The sequence below is a fragment of the Podarcis raffonei genome, chromosome W, assembly GCF_027172205.1.
Source record: "Podarcis raffonei isolate rPodRaf1 chromosome W, rPodRaf1.pri, whole genome shotgun sequence".
Classification (NCBI taxonomy): Eukaryota; Metazoa; Chordata; class Lepidosauria; order Squamata; family Lacertidae; genus Podarcis; species Podarcis raffonei.
Genome location: NC_070620.1, coordinates 26,745,927 through 26,767,298, shown reverse-complemented (window position 1 = coordinate 26,767,298; position 21,372 = coordinate 26,745,927). Strand labels below are relative to the sequence as shown.

The window sequence follows — 21,372 nt, the reverse complement described above, 5'->3', positions numbered from 1 at the left end:
AGAAGTGGAATTAGGCGCGAGTGATCATGCTCCTCTGAAGTTTACTATACAGCGGAAAGGAGCAGCCAAGCATACTAGGACTCAATTTCTTGACTTTAAGAAAGCCGACTTCATAAAACTTAGGGAAGTGCTGGGTGAGATCCCATGGACAGTAATACTAAAAGGAAAGGGAGTTCATGATGGCTGGGAGTTTGTTAAGAGGGAGATAGTAAAAGCACAACTTCAGGCAATACCAATGAGACGGAAACATGGAAGGTGCCTAAAGAAGCCAGGGTGGCTATCTAAATAACTTTTAACTGAGTTAAGATTTAAAAATGATGTGTACAAAAAATGGAAAAGGGGGGAAACCACCAAAGAGGAATTCAAACAAATAGCCAGCACGTGTAGACACAAAGTCAGAAAAGCTAAAGCACAGAATGAACTCAGGCTTGCTAGAGAGGTTAAAAGCAACAAAAAAGGCTTTTATGGGTGTGTTCGTAGCAAAAGGAAGAACAAAGAAACAGTGGGGTCACTCAGAGGAGAAGATGGTGAAATGCAAACAGGGGACACAGAAAGGGCTGAACTCCTCAATGCCTTCTTTGCCTCAGTCTTCTCCGATAAAGAAAACAATGCCCGACCTGAAGAATTTGGAGCAAATGATTCAGCAGAGGAAACACAGCCCAGAATAACTAAGGAGATAGTACAAGAATACTTGGCTAGTTTAGATGTCTTCAAGTCTCCAGGGCCAGATGAACTGCATCCAAGAGTATTAAAAGAACTGGCAGATGTCATTTCAGAACCACTGGCAGTCATCTTTGAGAATTCCTGGAGAACAGGCAAAGTCCCGGCAGACTGGAGGAGGGCAAATGTTGTCCCTATTTTCAAAAAGGGCAAAAGAGAGGACCCAAATAATTATCGCCCAGTCAGGCTGACATCAATACCAGGGAAGATTCTGGAGCAGATCATTAAGCAAACAGTCTGTGGGCACCTAGAAAGGAATGCTGTGATCACCAATAGTCAGCATGGATTTCTGAAAAATAAGTCATGTCAGACTAACCTGATCTCGTTTTATGACAGAATTACAAGCCTGGTAGATGAAGGGAACGCAGTGGATGTAGCCTACCTTGATTTCAGCAAGGCATTTGACAAGGTGCCCCATGATATTCTTGTAAAGAAGCTGGTAAAATGCGGTCTCAGTGGATTTGTAACTGGCTGACTGACCGAACCCAAAGGGTGCTCATCAATGGTTCCTCTTCATCCTGGAGAAGAGTGACTAGTGGGGTGCCACAGGGTTCTGTCTTGGGCCCGGTCTTATTCAACATCTTTATCAATGACTTGGATGATGGACTCAAGGGCATCCTGATCAAATTTGCAGATGACACCAAACTGGGAGGGGTGGCTAACACCCCAGAGGACAGGATCACACTTCAAAACGACCTTGACAGACTAGAGAACTGGGCCAAAACAAACAAGGTGAATTTTAACAGGGAGAAATGTAAAGTATTGCACTTGGGCAAAAAAAATGAGAGGCACAAATACAAGATGGGTGACACCTGGCTTGAGAGCAGTACATGGGAAAAGGATCTAGGAGTCTTGGTTGACCACAAACTTGACATGAGCCAACAGTGTGACGCAGCAGCTAAAAAAGCCAATGCAATTCTGGGCTGCATCAATAGGAGTATAGCATCTAGATCAAGGGAAGTAATAGTACCACTGTATTCTGCTCTGGTCAGACCTCACCTGGAGTACTGTGTCCAGTTCTGGGCACCACAGTTCAAGAAGGACACTGACAAACTGGAACGTGTCCAGAGGAGGGCAACCAAAATGGTCAAAGGCCTGGAAACGATGCCTTATGAGGAACGGCTAAGGGAGCTGGGCATGTTTAGCCTGGAGAAGAGGAGGTTAAGGGGTGATATGATAGCCATGTTCAAATATATAAAAGGATGTCACATAGAGGAGGGAGAAAGGTTGTTTTCTGCTGCTCCAGAGAAGCGGACACGGAGCAATGGATCCAAACTACAAGAAAGAAGATTCCACCTAAACATTAGGAAGAACTTTCTGACAGTAAGAGCTGTTTGACAGTGGAATTTGCTGCCAAGGAGTGTGGTGGAGTCTCCTTCTTTGGAGGTCTTTAAGCAGAGGCTTGACAACCATATGTCAGGAGTGCTCTGATGGTTTTTCCTGCTTGGCAGGGGGTTGGACTCGATGGCCCTTGTGGTCTCTTCCAACTCTATGATTCTATGATTCTATGACTACAAGATATTCACATCAATCTTGGCCAACCGCCTAAAATTTTTCTTATGCAAGTTACCGTAATAGCCCCAGACCAGACTGGCTTTGTCCCTGGTCGCAGTTTTACAGACCCCATCAGGAAACTACTGAACCTGATCGAACACAGCAAGACAACCAAACTCCCAGTGACAATTATGTCCCTGGACATCCTCAAAGCCTTTGATTGCTTAGAGTGTGAATACCTATTAGCAGTACTAACTAGCATGAAAGTTGCCCCCAACTTCCTACAAATTCTCAAACAAATAATAATAATAATAATAATAATAATAATAATAATAATTTATTATTTATAACCCGCCCATCTGGCCGGGCCTCCCCAGCCACTCTGGGCGGCTTCCAACAAAATATTAAAATACAGTAATGCATCAAACATTAAAAGCTTCCCTAAACAGGGCTGCCTTCAAATGTCTTCTAAAAGTCTGGTACAGTGGTACCTCAGGTTATATACGCTTCAGGTTACAGACTCCGCTAACCCAGAAATAGTACCTCGGGTTAAGAACTTTGCTTCAGGATGATAACAGAAATCGTGCTCCGGCGGCGCAGCAGCATCACAAATCCAACTTAATGGTGTCACAAACCCTCAGCAGCGCCGGAAATCCAACTTAATGTTGTGACCTTGGAAAGTGTTGAAATCCAGCATAGCCTGAGCTCTGTGAGTGTGGCTTTCTCCCGACTGAAGCAGAGTGTTTGAGGACTGAGACATTCATAGGGAAACCAAAATGCTTGTTTACAAAGCTATTATACTACCAACTTTACAGTACGCTTGTGAAACATGGACCACTTATAAACGCCATCTCCAACTTCTCAAAAGATTCCATCAGTGGTGTCTCTGAATTTTTTTATGTATCTCTTGATAAGACAGGCAAACTAATGCCAGTGTGCTGGAAGAAGCAAAGTTCACCAGTGTCAAAACATTGATTCTTCAACATCAACTTTGTTGGACTGGTCGTGTTGTTCCGATGCCCGATTATCTTCTTGGAAAGCAACTACTCTATTCCAAACTTAAGAATGGAAAGCGTAATGCCGGTGGACAACAAAAGAGGTTTAAAGACGCTCTCAAGGCAAACCTTTAAAATGTAGTATAAACACTAACAACTGGAAAACACTGACCTGTGTTCACTCCAGTTGGAGAACAGCCTTTACCAAAGGCGTCATGGACTTTGAAGAAGCCCAAATTCAGGACGAAAGCGAGAAACGAGCTAAGAGGAAGGCACGTTTGGCAAATCCTTACTATGGTCAACGCCTGCCCAGAAACCTATGTCCCCACTGTGGAAGGATGTGCCGATTCAGGACTTCCGGGTTAGCGCCATCGCCTAATGGCGGATTCCCTCCGAGCTCCGGAGGGAATCGGCTTAGTAGGGGTCGGGTCCTGCCGCGGCGGCGACGCGGGGACCCTCAGAAACCACAGGCGCTGAAGCCTGTGGACCTGGTGACTCGGCGGGCACCATTTGCGCCCCCCCGACCCGCGAAGGAGCCTTTTTAAAGGCTCCGGAACGGGGGACGGAGAGCGGTGCGGTGCTGTGAGTCGACTGCTTCCCCTACTGAGGGAAGCCGCATGCCATGGACGGAGAGCGCTGACTTCTTTCTCTGAACATTTGGACTAAAAGTAACAACCCGTGAGTAATACGGAAATTGGACTTAAAAGGGAAATTTTTGGGGGAATTAGGCACGACCGGGTAAGGTGTAAAGAGGAAGTCCGCCTACCCGCCTTGTAAACATCTTAAAGCAAGGATTTTACAACTAAGGTTGAGAGAATACCTTTCTTTTTTGTGGATAAAAGCAATTAACTCCACGTTTTGGCAATATAAGTGATTGTGCTGGAGGATAAGAGCTAACATTGAGAGCGGAATTCACCCCTCCCCCAAGACCCGGGAGCGATCGGTGAGAGAGCCTGCGGAAGAGACATAAAGACTTTGACAGCTGTCAAACTAGCTGTCAAAGTTGGGAAAAAAGGAGAACTTTGTTTCTGTTGTCTTTGCTGGTTATATTCGTTACAATTTGGTAACAAATTGTTAAAAATAAAGAAGAAAACGCTAACTTGACTTTTGGGTTGGAACTGGAAGATACTAAGAAACCAGAATCCCTCTAGAGGGGGTTTAGGACATTACAAAAATGGCTGTAAGTGGAAAAACACTGGCTGAACTGGAGAGGACTTTTTTCCTCTTGGGAAAGTTGCAGGAACAGAGTGATGTTTTGGCTACAAATGTTACAATACTGAATGGAACAGTAAATAAAGTTACTGAGCCTGGGAGGGACTTTACTCAAGTCTTTGCAGCTGAACAGGAAAGTTTTGCAGTCGAATTAAAAAATTTTGCAGCTGAACAAGAAAAGAAATTTGAGAAATCTGAGAATGTGATGAAAGAGGAACATGATGATTTGAAGGAAAAAGAAGGAGGAGCTATAATGCCACAGATGATTGAGGAGAGCCAGAGGCCGGTTAAGATGGATATAAAGGAAAATAAGATCAGGATGATGAAAATCTGGTTTGAATTGAAGAATGGAGAATGGAGAGATCTCCCTATGTGGAGATCTGAAGACCTATGGAATACAAACCTGGCTAAAGTGGAAACTGGAGCTTTTGGGACATTTGGACTTAAGAGAAGTAAGAAACAAGATTTTGGCTCCACTTTTAAATATGGAGGCCTGGCTGGAAGAAACATGGACCTTACTGGGACAGAGCTTCTTCGAGATTTGGAGTTCAATATAAAGGACTATCAAAAAAACCGGCAGAGAGGAATTGAGAGAGAATTAAGAGCCTTGGACGTGAGGTCGCCAGGCTGACTGCAGATGGACTGATGGACTTTTGTTGGGGTTCGAAACCGGGAAAGGGGGTGGTGGGGCTTTGGGAATCCAAAGGGTGTACAATTATATTCTGTTTCATTTAATTTTGTTTTGCCAATAACATAAAAATGGGGAATTCGGGGAAGGGAATTGGGGCCGACCTTAGAAAAAGATTTTTAAGAATAAGTATTGATGTATAAAGATTGAGGTTTATAAGTTAAAATTGGTTAACTAAAATGAATTTGAGAAAATAAGGTAAAGTTTGGGGACAAGAACTTGCTGAGCTAAAAATTGGAACTGGAATACAAGAAGGGGAGGTGTGGGCAAGTCAAGGAAATTGGTCATTGACAGTAAGAAATGTAAATTTTATGTGTTTTTAATTTTTTTGTTTTTTCTTTATTTTTTGAAAATTCCAATAAATATTTATAAAAAAGAAAAGAAAATACTTCTGTTGCTAATAAAGAAATCCAGTAAGTTAAAAAAAAAAAAAAAGAGGATATGCAGATCCAGAATTGGCCTCCACAGTCACCTATGGACACACTGTTAAGACCATATTCATGGAAGACAATCTTACTTGGCTACGAGTGATCACCAAAGAAGACCATCCACCTCCCTAGGGCACAAATGCCTGGTTTGACTAAAGCTGAGAATATTTAGCTTCACACAGGGGCTGATGAATTTGGTTCTAGCCCTTTGTGAGGTTAAGAACAGCCACTGAGCAGACTAAGATCATGCAGTGGTTTTGCTCTAATTGTGTCTCGGAGCAAAACTGTGTCCCAGACTCAATGTTCTCTGACCACCAGTGCAAGGGCTGTTGCACAAGCATAAGGGTGAGAATAACAGTTGCTGTGCAACCAGATGTGCAACAGGAAGTATCAGGACTACAGCAATCTGTTGTGCAACCAGCCACAAGAACTGCACTGGTTTCCTGGGCCTTCTCTTGTGCAAGTGATTCCACTAGTGCATTTAGTATACCACTAAGCGACTTTTAACTTGGGCACTACATTGAAGTAATAGGGATTCAAAGTTAATAAAGAAATGAAGCTTTATGTGATTAGGAATATGGACCTGAATTTCAAACTTGCATGATTTTTAACTTAGAAAAAGCATGCACACACAGTATTCAGTGCCTTGGTAAGAATAGAACAGGATAGCTATTTTTTTTGCCACCCTGAGGAGCAGACAGACTTTGCAAAACAGAAATACCATTATTTGAAGCACACCAAGGAACTCTGGGCCCACCTCCATTATTCCATCTGGCAGTTTCCCCCACCTCACTTTCCAGCTTTTACTCTGAAGGTGCTCTACCAGATTTCCAAGCTAGTCAGTAATGATAAATGAAAGAGGGAATTGTATACCCCCTGTATGCAGGCATACACACAACATATAGACATGAATGAGAATTTGAGCCATATAATTCACCAACACCATTATTTCAAAGTAGATGGATTTAGATTTGCAAACCAAGAATAGGGAGAAAAAAGCAGCAGCTACCTCCTGTGACTTCACACATCTGTGTAATAGCAGACTCATATGTAGGGACACTTCCTAGCTGTTCCTGTTCCACTGAAGACGCTCCAGGCAAGCGCAGCACAAGGGCAAACAGCCTCTGATCCCAGCGAAATGGTTCTTTGGTTAACTCACTTCCAGGCAGGGGAGAAGTCAAAGGAAGATGAAGCTAAAAAGACAGACATCCATCTAAGGGCTTTGCTAGAAGAAGAAGCCCATTTGATTCTAACTGAAACGGAACATGTAGCTAGTTCCATTTTCTGCTAAAATCTCAAGGAAGATCAATGACATCCAGCCCTCTGTGTGTTTTTAAACAGTGAAAAATAAGAAAACAGCCCAGATGGAGATTTATTTTCTTCATCTAATTTTGTCTATATTCCAGCTGTTCATAGGAATGATTTCTAGTCAGCTATGAAGTTTACAGTTATCTCTGGGCTGTGATTAAGCATGGTAGAGCACTTGCTTAGCATGAATAAGGTCCCAAGTTCAGTCCCCAGCATTTCCAGGTAAGGCTGGTAAACGCCCTGTTTGAAACCCTGAAGAGCTGCAGCTAGTCATGGCAGAGAATCCTGAACTATAGATGGACCAACAAATTTGAATCTGTATGTAAGACAGGTTTCCTTCCTTCTCTCAGTCTAATCTCTCTCTTAGCAACACAGCAAGAGCAGGATAGAAATATAAACAATAATTCTGTGCAAAATTGTTATGAAACACCTTTAACACCATAGGAATATCAGAACAGGAGTACTTTTTTAAACTCCCAAGAGGAGAACACATTCCATGCAGCCATATTACAGTTTAAAGCTTAGGAGCATCTCTTACCTCCTCCTGCACACCTGTAGTATTTGTCAATTTGCTTCCATCTGTGATTGTAATTAAAACTGATGGTTCTAAATAGAAAGGGTTCCTTCCCTACAAAGGAGGAAATGTTAACATTTTAAACACTGAATCATTAGAGCGTCACAACACTCACCATGTAAACACATTATTTTTTTAAAAGCCGCAAGGTCTGCTCTAACGCTTGGTAGAAAATATATCACTTCACCATGTAAGGAACTAAAAATGCATTTTTTTCAGGCTCTGGTAGCTGCAGAAGCAGGTAACAATGAGTTACTCAAAACGGTGAGAATTAAATATAAATTATTAATAGTAAAAATAGAGGCGGATTGTCGTTACCCGATTTAAATTTATATTATGATGCAGCTTGCTTCATGTGGTTCAGAGAATGGCTAACACTAAACAATGGAGATTTATTGGACCTGGAGGGGTTCGATAATCGTTTCGGCTGGCACGCCTACCTAGGGTACGAAAAAGTGAAGGTGCATAAGGGCTTTCTTAACCATATTATAAGAAAATCATTGTATAAAGTATGGGGGTAATATAAATAACTTTCAGAACCTAAAGTACCCTGGTGGCTGTCTCCCATTGAAGTGATAATGATTAAAAAGAAAAGTATGGAAACAACCTGGGCTACATATAGGGATTTGCTAGAGAAAAGGGATAATAAATTAAAATTAAAGGATTATGAAGAAATAAAGCACTACCTGACAGAGTGGATTCAATACCACCAGTTATTTGGGAAATTCAACGAAGACAAAAACAAAAGATTTATGACAGAAGTCTCACTATTAGATAAAAACATATTACAAAGTAAAGTAAAGGTAATTTCTAAAATGTATGGATTATAATTAGAATGGGAAGTTAAGGACGAACAAATCAAGGAAGTAATGATTAAATGAGCTATGCATCTGGGTAAAAACATTCAAATAACACAGTGGGGAAAACTATGGAGGGAAAATTGGAAATTCACAGCATGCGAAGCAATACAAGAAAATATGATAAAGATGCTCTTTAGGTGGTGCTTAACACCTACCAAAATTCATAAAATGTATGAAACTAAATTAACTTTATGTTGGAGGTGTTGGGATTTTGAATACGTGCAGCTTCACACAGAGTCAATTAGGAGTTGGCCGACAGCCAAGGCAATGTGAAGGAGTAAAATCTGCCTGGTGATACAAGGCCTGGAGACAGCTCCATCATTGGCCAAGTTCTCATGGGAATAATGATTTATGGCCTACTGACTGGAATGTGCTAGTCAGAGAGTAGGAGTTGGAGGTATGAGAGTTGTGAGCCGCAAGAGAGAGCAAGTTAAAGATCCGTGTTCTGTTCTGTTCCTGTATATAATAAACACCAATAAGTACAAGTTACTGGTTCCTGCTTCGTCCACCCTGCCTGCAGCCGATTGCTTTCGTGAACTCTGTGTATACTCTGCCAAGGTCTGGTTAAGGTCAGAAAGTTGCGAAAAACACAATAGGAGGTGCAATTGAGTGGGGGGCACGCTTATACACATGTGGTGGCAGTGTGAAAAAATTAAGGGCTTCTGGGATTTGGTTTTTGAAGAGATGGGGGGAAATAATTTATTATTTTTTGGGGGGGGGCTTTTTGTTGGGAATAATTGATATGGATATAGCCAGAGAGGATAAGAAATTATTCTTGTATGCGGTGGCGGTGGCTAGAACCCTGATTGCGAAAAACTGGGAAAAAGAAATAATTCCAACAAAACAAGAATGGAAGATAAATTACAGTGGTACCTCGGGTTACATATGCTTCAGGTTACATATGCTTCAGGTTACAGACTCCGCTAACCCAGAAATAGTACTTCAGGTTAAGAACTTTGCTTCAGGATGAGAACAGAAATCGTGCCACGGCAAAGCGGCGGCCGCAGGAGGCCCCATTAGCTAAAGTGGTGCTTCAGGTTAAGAACAGTTTCACGTTAAGAACAGACCTCCAGAACGAATTAAGTTCTTAACTTGAGGTACCACTTTATTTAGTTATGTTGAATTGGCAAGATTTACAGATGCAATCAGAGGTTATAGCAATCAAAAAGATTGGAAGAAATACAGAGATTACCAGAAAAAGCAATGCCTGCAAATTACTACTTGGACTTGTTTTAATTAACTTTTGCAAATGGATTTATGGTTAGAATAAAATATTTAAATAGAAATATAAAGAGAGTTCATAAGAAGATACAAGAAAGCAGATTATTATGGTTGATAACTGTCAGGGAAATGGAGGCAGCCAGAGAGGGGGGGGCATGGAAGCACTTACCAAGAGCCTAAACAGCCCTTTTCCAGCCAGTCCTCTGAATAAGAGACTGAATTAGGGAGTGGCCAGTCTGTTCCAGGAACTAGCTATTTTCAGAAGAGGGGAAGTAAGAGGCGTTCCCTGCCTCGCTGGGCATGCTGGTCTAGAAAGAAACGTCACGAAAATTCAGAAGCGTCAACTGACTAAGCAACATGGACGCGTTGTTTGGAGCTCCGGAGTTGGCTTGTAATTTGCAGTAATAAATGGCTCGGTGCCTGGAATGTTATCTCCAAACTAGCTTGGCAGCAAACACATCCCTCACAGCTTGACGCTTCTCAAAACACTGCTGCTGGAAGCTAGTGACAGAAAGCAGACGGCCCCACTATGGAAAAGGAATTGGCAGACTTGAGGAAAAAAATGCGGCTCTTCAGGCTCGTGCTTCGGACTTGGAATCTCGGCTTATGGAATCTCGGCAAGGAACAGGGGGCAGGTCTGCGTGGGTGGAAAAATTTTGTGGAGACCCTGGGACTTATTTGGATTTCAAAACGGAGATGCGTTATTTTTTGGAACTGCACAGCGCTCAGTTTGTGGATGACGCGCAGAAAGTTTCTCACGTAATTAGTCACCTGTTGGGCTCTGCCAAGAGCTGGGTGAGGCCATTAATTGCCTCGGGGAATGAAGCACTCAAGAATCTGTCCAAATTCTTGCAGGCTATGGACTTTATCTACTCAGATGAAAGTTTAATTGACAAGACACAGGAGGAGTTGTTAGCTTTGAAGCAGGGCAAATCCACGGTGCGTGATTATTGGTCCGAGTTCGCCATGCTTATACACAAACTGGGCTGGGAATTGGAGTCAAAGCCAGTACAAGCTCTATTTAAGGGAGGTTTGAACTTGGAAGTTAAGGACGAACTGGCCAGGGGTCCACGCCCTAAGGACATGGATGGGTTAACGAAGGCTGCGCTTGCGGTGGGGTTGAGACAAGAAGCCAGACAGCGGGAAAGGAGACAAGGCAAGGAAAGGAGTTACCATGGTAACCGCATTCCTGAAATGCCAGCAGCTGCCTCAGAGGGTCAGCAAATGACAGAGCCAATGGAGATAGATGCTGCCCGTGCGCGGGAAAGTTTGAAAACGCAACGGCCGGGCGGAAAGGAGAAAAAAGACTGGCAAGCGGCCAAGAAATGTTTTGTCTGTCAGAAAGCAGGGCACTTTGCCAGAGTGTGTCCTGAGCGTCGTAAATGGCAGGGAATGGTTGGGGCTGCTCAACAGACTGAGACAGAGGCTCCTAAGATGTTGGGAAACGAGGAGGCCTGGCTGGTGATGAACCGGGGCAACAGCCAGGCGCTAGCGACAGCGAAAGTCCCCGGCTTGGACAACCCAAAGCAAGCATAATGTTGAAAGTGGTTCTAGAGCTTCGCAATGGCCAGACAGTGGAGGAATTCGCTTTAGTGGACTCAGGTGCTTCTGCATCCTTTTTTAGCAAGGAGTTTGCGGCCCGGCACCAACTGAACCTGAGGCCTTTGGATTTTCCGTTGCAAGTTACTACCATTGATGGGAGAGGATTGTTGGGTGGTGAAGTCACACATCGAACGCCTCCCATGAGGATGCGGGTGTCTACCCACTCCGAGGTCATCGCCTTTCACGTGGCCACCTTGGCGGGTCCGCCGATCATTATTAAGCATGAGTTGGTTGGCCTTGCACGACCCGGTGGTATCATGGCACCAACGGTCCCTCACTTTTGGTTCGACGGACTGCATAGAGAACTGCCTGGGCCTAGAGCAACACCGGCTGACGGAGGCCAGGATGGCAGCAGCATGCGGAGCAGGAACTACTGAAATACCTTCGTGCTACAGGAACCTGCAGGAGGTGTTCAGTGAAAAGGAGGCTGACACGTTGCCACCCCATCGGCCATATGATTGTCAGATCAACCTGAAGCCGGGGGCCACGCTGCCTGTGTGTGCTGGTCCCGGGGGAAAGGCCATCACACCATCCCCCCTCCCAGGCCCCCCCCCTCAATCGAGGGTCTGGACCCGGCTTGCTGGGGTACGCCGCATGGAAATCTCGGAGGCAAGCAAGCACGTGGACGTTGGCTGCTGGTTCCCAGGAACGGTCCTCCGGTCCATACCCCTTCCAGTCTATGAGATACTGTAGCTTTCCCCTGCGGTATCGGGAGTCCAGAATGCGTTCCACCTCATACTCAAGCTCCCCCTGGACCAAAACTGGCTGCGGTCGGGGACGGTTCGGGTGGAATTTGTCGGGCGGGGCCACCGGACTCAGAAGGGACCTGTGGAAGACCGGGTGAACCTTCAGGGTTGCGGGCAACCGGAGACGGAATGCCACAGGTGAGACTTGGCCCACAATAGGAAACGGGCCGGTGAAACGGCTGTCCAACTTCCGCGAAGGTCAAGAGGGGTGGAGGTGGCGAGTGGAGAGCCATACCAGGTCACCGACGTTGAGTTCCGGCCCCACCTGGCGGTGGCAGTCGGCCTGGGCCTTGTACGCCTCCTTGGCCTGGCACATTTGCTGCTGCTGGGACTGGAGCTCCTGAAGCCACTCCGTCACCGCAGGGACCGCGGATGTCGGCAGCACACCTGGAAACAGCTGTGGATGATAACCGTAACTGGCCTGGAACGGGGTCTGCTGGGTGGACGCATTCACCACGTTGTTGTAGGCGAACTCTGCCAATGCTAGGTGGTTGACCCAGTCATCCGGCTGGTAGCTGCAGTAACACCGGAGGTACTGCTCCAGCACCGCGTTCGCCCGTTCTGTCTGGCCATCGGTCTGTGGGTGGTAGGCTGACGAGAGACAGTCCTCTGTCCTGAGGGTTTGGTGCAATGCTCGCCAGAACCGGGATGTGAACTGAACACCCCGTTCGGACACCACACGCTCAGGTAGGCCATGCAGGCGGAAGACATGCTGAAGGTACAGCTGAGCGGTTTCCTTAGCTGTGGGTACGGATGGGCAGGGGGCACAGTGCACCATCTTAGTGAAATGGTCGGCGAAAACTAGAAGGCAGGTACAGCCACAAGATGGGGGTAAGTCCACTACAAAGTCCAGCAAAACCGTGTGCCAAGGCCGTGGTGGGACTGGCAATGGCTGAAGTAGGCCGGGGGGTCGCCCGGTAGGGCCCTTGGCCCGCCGGCAGACATAACCAGCGACGTAGCGAGCCACATCAGCCTTCAGGCGGGGCCACCAAAACTCGCGGCTTACCAGATGGGTGGTCCGATACCGCCCAAAGTGCCCCGCTGCTGGAGCATCATGGGTCATCCGGAGAACCTCAGCCCGCAGTGGCCCTGGCGGGATGTACAGGCGACCGTGGTGCAGCAGAAGGCCCTGATGCAAGACCAGCCCCGGATACTGAGGGCATGACCCTTCGGCCAGTTCCCGGAGTCGTTCCTGGGCCCAAGCGTCGACCCGCTGCTGTTTCCGCACCCGAGCCTGCAGTGGCTCAGCCTCCTGGGTGGCCAGGAATGCAGCCGGTGGTAGGATCGTGGTGGGTACTGCCTGCTGTACCATGTCTGCGTTGTCTTCAGGTTTCCGGGACAGGGCATCCGCCTTCTGGTTTTGGGAGCTGGGGATGTAGCGGATTTGGAACTGGAACCGGGAAAAGAACAACGCCCACCGGATCTGCCTTTGGTTCAGCTTGCGGGTGGTCTGGAGGTACTCCAGGTTCCGGTGGTCAGTTCTCACCTCCACCGGGTGTCATGCCCCCTCAAGATGGTGGCGCCAGACCTCAAAGGCCACCTTGATGGCCAGTAGTTCCCGCTCCCATACAGTATAGTTACGCTCTGCTGGAAGGAGCTGGCGGGAATAGAAGGCGCAGGGTAAGAGTGGCGCATCAGGTCCGTACTGCTGAGACAAGACTGAGCTGCATAGGCTCCTCCGATGACTCGGCTGTGGAACATGGGAAAGCTGGCCGGGGCCCCAACAAATTTCTCTGGCAAGGCCACTGGGTACTTGCCAGGAGCCGGGGCGTCGGCCCCAGGAGCCGGTAGGGCGTCCAACCGCTGCTGAAGTGCCGTAACCGCATTGCTGAGCTGCTGCACGGTATTAGTCAAGGCCTGGTTCTCCTGGCCAATGCCACCAGCGTAGCTGCTTGGTCGGCCATGGCTTCTGGCTCTTCCCGAACGCACCCCAACGAAGAGGGAGTGCGGGTATGGCAGGAGCAAACTGTGCTGGTCCCGGGGGGAAGGTTACCGTTGACGTAGTCGAAGTCCGGTCCTGGGTCATTAGCCTGGAAACAGTTCGCAAGGAGCGGGGCGAGGTCCGAAGCAGGAAGCCGAGCGGGGACAGGAACACTGGAGGGTCAGATCAGGTACTCAACGACGACGTTGCTCCCGCAACCTGGGACCGGGCTGACTGGCCTTTATCTTCTCTGAGGCCAGGGGCGGTTCCGGCCCCCAGGAGACCCGCCTCTCCTGGCCTTAAGGCGAGCACTCCTCCTGGGAGAAACCAGTTCCCTTTGCCTCTCTGCCCTGAGCCTCTGCAGTTCAGGAGAGGCTGAAGGGTTACTGGGCCCAGGGGGAGACTCACTTGTAGGCACCGAGTCCTCAACTACCTCTGGAGCCAGAATGGATTCACCTGGTGCCTGCTCCTGAGGATCCGGCACAGGTGCAGGCGCCTCAGAATCAAGGCCCTGCCCCAGTTCAGCCGGCCCCGGAGGCGGGAACTCCTGTGCAGGCTGGGATTCCTCCGGTTCATCCTCTGAATCGGATTCCCAGGCCATCACACTGTGGGACGGACCTACGCCATGTCGGAAGGAGAAATCGAAAACCTAAAGGACTTTATTGAGAAAAATCTGAGGAGGGGATTCATCAGAGAATCCAAGGCGGCTGGTGGGAGCCCTGTGTTCTTCGTGGACAAGAAATTGACTAATGAACACCGATTGGTCGTAGATTTCAGAATCCTGAACAGCCTGACGGAACCAGTGGCCTTCCCAATGCCCAGGATTGACGATGTTCTAGCCAGGGTGCGAAAGGGGAAGATTTTCACCAAGTTGGACCTCCGGGGGGCGTACAATCTCATCAGAGTGCGAGAGGGCGATGAGTGGAAAACCACCATGTTCACCCCGCTGGGGGCGTTTGAGTATCTCGTTATGCCTTTCGGATTACAGTGCGGAAGTCCCTGTTTCCAAGCCTTCATGCACCACGTGCTAGGGCCTTTGCTGTACCGGAACTGCGTTTGTTTCCTGGACGATGTGCTGGTGTACTCAGACAACGAGAAACAGCACGTCAAGGATGTACGGGAGGTCCTGAGCAAACTTAAGGAGCATCGATTGTGGGTGAAGCTGGAGAAGTGTCAGTTCCACACGAAAGAGGTCGATTTCCTGGGTTACAGGCTGTCAGACAAGGGTCTGGCCATGGATCCGGAGAAGGTGAAGGCGGTGGTGGAATGGGAAAGCCCTAAGACCAAGAAGGATGTTCAGCGTTTCCTGGGCTTCAGCAATTTCTATAGGAAATTCATCAAACGTTTCACGAAACTGACGGCGCCCATAACGGACTGTCTTAGTGCCAAGAAGAAGTTTCACTGGACGGAGGTGGCACAAGAAGGTTTCGAGCAGCTAAAGAGGGTCTTTGCATCAGAGGAGCAACTGCTCCACGTCAACCCCGATCAACCACTACAGGTTGAGACGGACGCCTCTGATTCGGCGATTGGGGTGGTTTTTCTGCAGCCAGATCAAAAAGGGGAGTGGCGTCCGTGTGCCTTCTTTTCACGGAAACTGAATAAATTGGAGCAGAAGTATACTATCTACGATAAAGAATTGCTTGCGATCATCGCTGCGTTCAAACAATGGCGCCATTTTCTGATTAGAGCGAGGCACCAAATCTTGGTGTGCACCGACCACAATAATTTGGAGTACTGGCAAACGGCGAGGGTGTTGTGCCAGAGACAGATAAGGTGGGCGGAGTTCTTTGCCAACTTTAACTTTCAGATCCAGTATGTGCCGGGAAAACAGAACGTGAGGGCCAATGCCCTGTATATGGCGGAAGAAGGGGCCCCCGGTGGCAAGACTGATGTTCCCCAAGAGCAAGTGGATGTGTGGGGGGGCGTTGGTCAAGGACGATGAACTGATGGGGCTGCTCAGAGAGGATGACTGCCAGGCAAAAGATGGGGGAGTTAAGGCAAATGGCAGGTTCCGAGGGAGGTTTCGAAGTAAAGGGAGGGCTCCTGTACTATAGGGGAGCTTTGTATGTCCCGGGGGAAAACCTTAGGAACAGAGTGCTCAAACAGCTTCACGATAGCTGCACGGCGGGGCACTTTGGGCAGCACAAAACCATGTTGCTGGTCACCAGGGAATTTTGGTGGCCCAAGGTGAGGGAAGATGTTAAGCAGTACGTGAGAGGATGTGACACCTGCCAGAGGGCCAAAGGGGAAAGGGCGGCGCCCGCTGGTTTGCTGGAACCTTTGCCCACACCGGGCAGGCCATGGGAGGTGGTGGCGGTGGACTTCATCACTGATCTGCCCAGGTCCAGGGGAAAGACAGCGATCATGGTGGTGGTGGACCTTCTAACAAAAATGTGCCATTTTGTGGCCTGCTCGCATGCCGTGATGGCAGAAGAAACAGCCAAGCTGTTCGTTGAGCACGTGTTTAGGTTACACGGGGTGCCCACGTGGGTGGTCTCAGATAGGGGGACTCAGTTCACCTCACGTTTCTGGCACAGACTCATGAGTCTGTTGCAGGTGGAGGTGAGTTTTACCACAGCCAGGCACCCGGAGACCAATGGGCAGGCGGAGAGAGCAAATGCTGTTTTGCAACAGTATTTGTGGTGTTATGTTAGTCAGAGACCTAGCGAGTGGGTGGACAAACTTGCTCTGGCTGAGTTTGCCTACAACAACGCGGATAATGTTTCCACGGGAATGACTCTGTTTTTTGCTAACCACGGTTGTCACCCAAGGGCATTCCCGGGAAGGGGGGAGGAGTCATGGAGTGTGCCCGCAGCGGAACGCTTTGTGGAAGAAATGGAGGCGATCCACCTGCAGCTGCAGTTGAACTTGGAAAGGGCCAAGGAGGTCTACAAGAGGGAGGCCGACAAGCATCGGCGGCCAGGGGAAGTGATCCGGGTTGGGGATAAGGTGTGGTTGTCCACGCAAGGGTTGCCCTGGAAGGGAGGTTGCAAGAAGCTCAAACCCAGGAGGGTGGGACCATTTGAGGTAATCCAACAAATCAACCCGGTGGCTTTTAAGCTACGGTTGCCAGAGAGCATGGGAATCCATCCAGTGTTTCACCGGTCACTGCTCTCCCCCTACAGGAAGGGGGGTAGGAGGCAGGGTGGTGGGGGTGGGGAACCCCTACCACCTGAAATGGAGGAACGGGAGCAGTGCAACGAGGTGACGGAAATACTGGATTCTCGCTGGCATGGGGGGCAGTTACAGTACCTGGTGGCGTGGGAAGGGGCCCCAAGCTCAGAGAACACCTGGGTTCTGGAAAGCTGTGTCACAGAAGAGGATCTAGTGGAGGAGTTTCACAATTTTTTCCCTGACAAGCCCAAACCCCGGGGTAGGTCGTTGCAACAGGTGTTCGAGACAACGGACGATGAAGAGGAGTTCAAGGGTTTCCCACCATCGGAGGAGGAGGAAGAAGAAGAAGGAGAAGAAGAAGAAGAAGAAGTAGTAGTATATTGGGGAACACGAGGAATGGGGGACTTGAGGGAGGTTTTTGATGTGACGGATGAGGAGGAGGGTAGTTTTACGGGTTTTCCACCCGCCACCCCGGATGGAGAAAAAATGGAGGCAGTCGAGGCTCCCGGAGGGGAGGGGGCCTTTGAGGAGGGGGTGGATGTCAGGGAAAGGGAGGCAGCCAGAGAAGGGGGGGGGGCATGGAAGCACTTACCGAGAGCCTAAACAGCCCTTTTCCAGCCAGTCCTCTGAATAAGAGACTGAATTAGGGAGTGGCCAGTCTGTTCCAGGAACTAGCTATTTTCAGAAGAGGGGAAGTAAGAGGCGTTCCCTGCCTCGCTGGGCATGCTGGTCTAGAAAGAAACGTCACGAAAATTCAGAAGCGTCAACTGACTAAGCAACACGGACGCGTTGTTTGGAGCTCCGGAGTTGGCTTGTAATTTGCAGTAATAAATGGCTCGGTGCCTGGAATGTTATCTCCAAACTAGCTTGGCAGCAAACACATCCCTCACAATAACAGACCCGCATCGAGGATGAAGGAAGTCATAAAAGAAAACGATCTGAAATTTGGTTAAAATATACTGTCCATATAGAGTATTTTTAGGTATGTTTTTATTTCTGCTATGGTTCTTTTTGTTAATATTGTTATTTCTTTTCTATTTTTCCTTTTTCCTATTTCTTTTTTCATTTTTATTTGTTATATAATGTATGTCTCTGTGTTATGTTTGTTTGTCTGCACATAAAAAACCCCAATGCGTTACTCAAGCAGCCTATTTGGTTTGTTTTAAACCTCCATCCATTATTTCTCATCAAAACATTATATACTGACACATCGATACAAGTAAAGGTGGATCTGGCTGGCCATCTCACCACTAGAATTAAGACCATTACTGGAGTCAAACAGGGATGCATTTTGGCGCCTTTCCTGTTTAATTTTTATATTAATGACATGGTTAAAGAACTGGAGGGCCCACAGTTTGCCCCTGTCACAATTCTCGACCAAAAACTCTCAGTCTTAATGTATGCTGATGACCTAGCACTTGTATCTAGAACCCAGGTGGGCCTGAGACGGCTGCTTGCAAAATTAAGTTCATATTGCACGAGGAATGCTTTATCTATAAACTGTGATAAGATGCAGGTCATTGTATTTGGGAAGCATGTTTGGCACCTGGATGAACACATCATATACCAAGTAAATACGTTTAAATATCTGGGATTGGTTTATTCAGAAATGGCATCTTGGAATATGCAGCTATCCAATATTAAATTTGCAAGCCTTTTAATCAGCAAAAGCTATTTTGAAATTCACTGCTTGTAAAGGTGGAAATTGTTACGATATGAGAGCAATGCAGCTGGAAACAGCCAGCTTGAAAACATCACATGATGGGGCTGTCTGTGGGAAACAGTGTTACAGTCAGTTCACAGGGCAATTCACCGGAATTTGCTCAGAGTGTAATATGAGACCTTCCTCTTGCGTATGTACAGGAAGTCTCTGCCACTTGCTGGATGGAGTCTGAAGTGATCGGACATGTTTTCTGTAGTGCTGCAGAGTCAGAAATAAAGCGATGTAAATAGATTTCTGGCTATCTCCTTTGCCTGCTGGGAAGCAAGGAGGGAGGGGGTGTGCATTTTCCCACACTGGGAGATGTCGCCTATTGAGACCTATCCTGGACTTGTGGGGATTGCAGCCAGGGAGGTCACCGTTAAACAAGCCGGGAGCCTGGGAGAGGGGCCACACTCTCCCGAAGGCTTGTTTTCCAACAGAAATCTGGTCAACCCAGCTCTATCTGTGTATAAAGCAAAAACAACGGCCCAGATTTTATATGGTGAAGAGGTTTCGGGTACCTCAAAGGTCTCTGGTTTGGAACCCTCACAGAAATATTTTTTAAGAGTTCTTTTAGGTTTACCCAAAGACGTGCAATCTGCCATGGTCAGGTTGGAAACTCTCATGTTGAGCATAGAGAGCCAAATAGATAAAAGAATTCTCTGCTACTGGTTTAGAGTTCAACAGATGGATAACACTAGGCTACCAAAAAAATGCCTGATTGAGCTCTCAAATGGATTACCCCTTAAAAACTGGGTACATCATGCTGCCCAACTGATGGGCAAATATGATCTCTCAGTGACTGAGATTAAAGAACTCCCCTTATATTCACAGAAAAATATTTTTAAACGAACCATAAGGGCAGTGGCAACTAAAAACGATCTAAACTCTATGTGCACATCCACATGCGCCCCATTGTATTTTAAACTTAGAGAGGTCAATGAACACATCTCTTATTTTAATGAATTGACTTTTGCACAGCTTCGAAAAGCTTTTACAGAGCTACGACTAAATACAATAAGCTCTGCTTATAGAGATGGGAGACATAGAGGCATACCAAAAAACGAACGTGTTTGCATAAGGGGATGTTCTGAAGTAGAGGACCTTATGCATTATATCTCGCGCTGCCCCTTATATAATGAAGCAAGAGAACAATTTTTAGCACCTATAATGACAAGGTCCCCTGGCCAGAACCCCTCTGACATGATTTTATTTCTCCTCACATACATAGATAAGTATGTGACCTGGCGTGTAGCACTCTTTGCAATTGCCACCAGGAAAATTAGAGCAAATTATATAGCCAAGGTAGCCACCAACTGTAAAGGAGATGAATTTATTTGACACTATCTACATCAAGCTATATTCTAACTTTATCACCAAATTCCGTATATAATTGCACACTGTATTAATTAACATTATTTTTAATATATTAGTGGCCATTTGATAATTTTAGCTTATAAATTTTAATGTTTAATGTCTTAATTTATATATTAAGGTACTTTTATAGCTCTGTTTAGAGTAGGTAATGTCTTGATAATATAAATGTTTTAAGTTTTTTGTATCAATTCAATATATTTTCTTTTAATTGTTGAATGATTCTGTGTACATTGTGGCAGCCTTTGGCTATGTGCAATAAAACTGACTGACTGACTAATCATGTCAGCAAATTCTCACATCCTCTTTACAAAAGAGATGTAAAGATTTTTCAGATGATGAAGTGAAGGTATTAAATGCTATCATCCATTACCTGTCCATAGTTGTCTATTCCAGACACTAATCTGTTGAGGTTTAGCAAATCAAATGATGATCGAAGAGCCTGTCCAAGGGTGGTTAATCCTGCCGCTTGTAGATTTTTCAGTTCATTCATGAAAGTGGCATGGTTCTCCTTCCATCCAGCCTACAAAGTAACATTATTCCACACTTACTTTGTGATAGTCTAATTTTTTTAAAAAATCTGCAAGGCAAATAGCAGCTTTTCTTCAAAACATTGGGGGTGAGGATGAAAGAATGCACAACACTCCTCACATGGGTAAGCTGTGAGCAAAACCATCGACCAGAAGTATTTCCATCTCATCTATTATTTACAGTGGTACCTCAGGTTACATACGCTTCAGGTTACATACGCTTCAGGATACAGACTCCACTAACCCAGAAATATTACCTCGGGTTAAGAACATTGCTTCAGGATGAGAACAGAAATCGTGCAGCAGCAGGAGGCCCCATTAGATAAAGTGGTGCTTCGGGTGAAGAACAGTTTTAGGTTAAGAACGAATTAAGTTCTTAATTAAGTCCTCCAGAACGAATTAAGTTCTTAACCCAAGGTATCACTGTATTACATTCATATCCCACCTTTTCTCCAAGTAGCAAGATGGCATACGCTTCTCCCTCTCTCCATTTTATCTTCACAACAACCCTATAAAATAGGGTTGGCTGAGAGACACTGCGTGGCTCAAGGTCACCCAACTGGCTTCATGGCTAACTGGGGATTTGAACTGCGGTCTCCTAGGTCCTAGTCCAGCACTTTAACCACTACAGAATTTTTCATTTCCACAGAAGGCAGCTTGCCCAGTGCTTTCCCCTGTTGGCAGTGTCTTTTAGAACCCATTCCAGTGCATTTAAGTGAACAATTACAGAGGATGTCTGAATCCTGAATCCTTGGGTATCATTAAGTTAAACTGAATTTCACTAGGTAGGAACACATGCTGAATAGGTCACTCTCCTTCATATCAAACAAAGTCCCAGTACAAGACACGTTTTCCTGAAGACTAATTCCCCAAGCCTTTTTCT

At 46.7% G+C, this 21,372-nt stretch overlaps 1 protein-coding gene across 8 annotated transcripts in view; it reads right to left on the bottom strand.

Annotated features, from left to right (window-relative positions):
* The window catches only part of LOC128405944 (integrator complex subunit 6-like), a 138,115-nt gene that overhangs the window by 71,414 nt on the left and 45,329 nt on the right, over window positions 1-21,372 (bottom strand). For 4 of the 8 annotated variants that reach the window (XR_008328380.1, XM_053372986.1, XM_053372988.1 and 1 more), the window contains exons 3-5: window positions 20,333-20,482; window positions 7,384-7,473; window positions 6,547-6,730 (exon numbers count right to left, since the gene is read on the bottom strand). Coding sequence is in view for 6 of the 8 variants with exons in the window: in XM_053372986.1 (XP_053228961.1) it covers window positions 6,547-6,730; window positions 7,384-7,473; window positions 20,333-20,482 (424 nt within the window). In the remaining 2 variants the exon portion in view is untranslated. Of the gene's footprint in view, window positions 1-6,546; window positions 6,731-7,383; window positions 7,474-17,475; window positions 17,615-20,332; window positions 20,483-21,372 lie in introns of those variants that run through there. The other 4 variants (XM_053372991.1, XR_008328381.1, XM_053372989.1 and 1 more) reach the window with 4 other exon arrangements.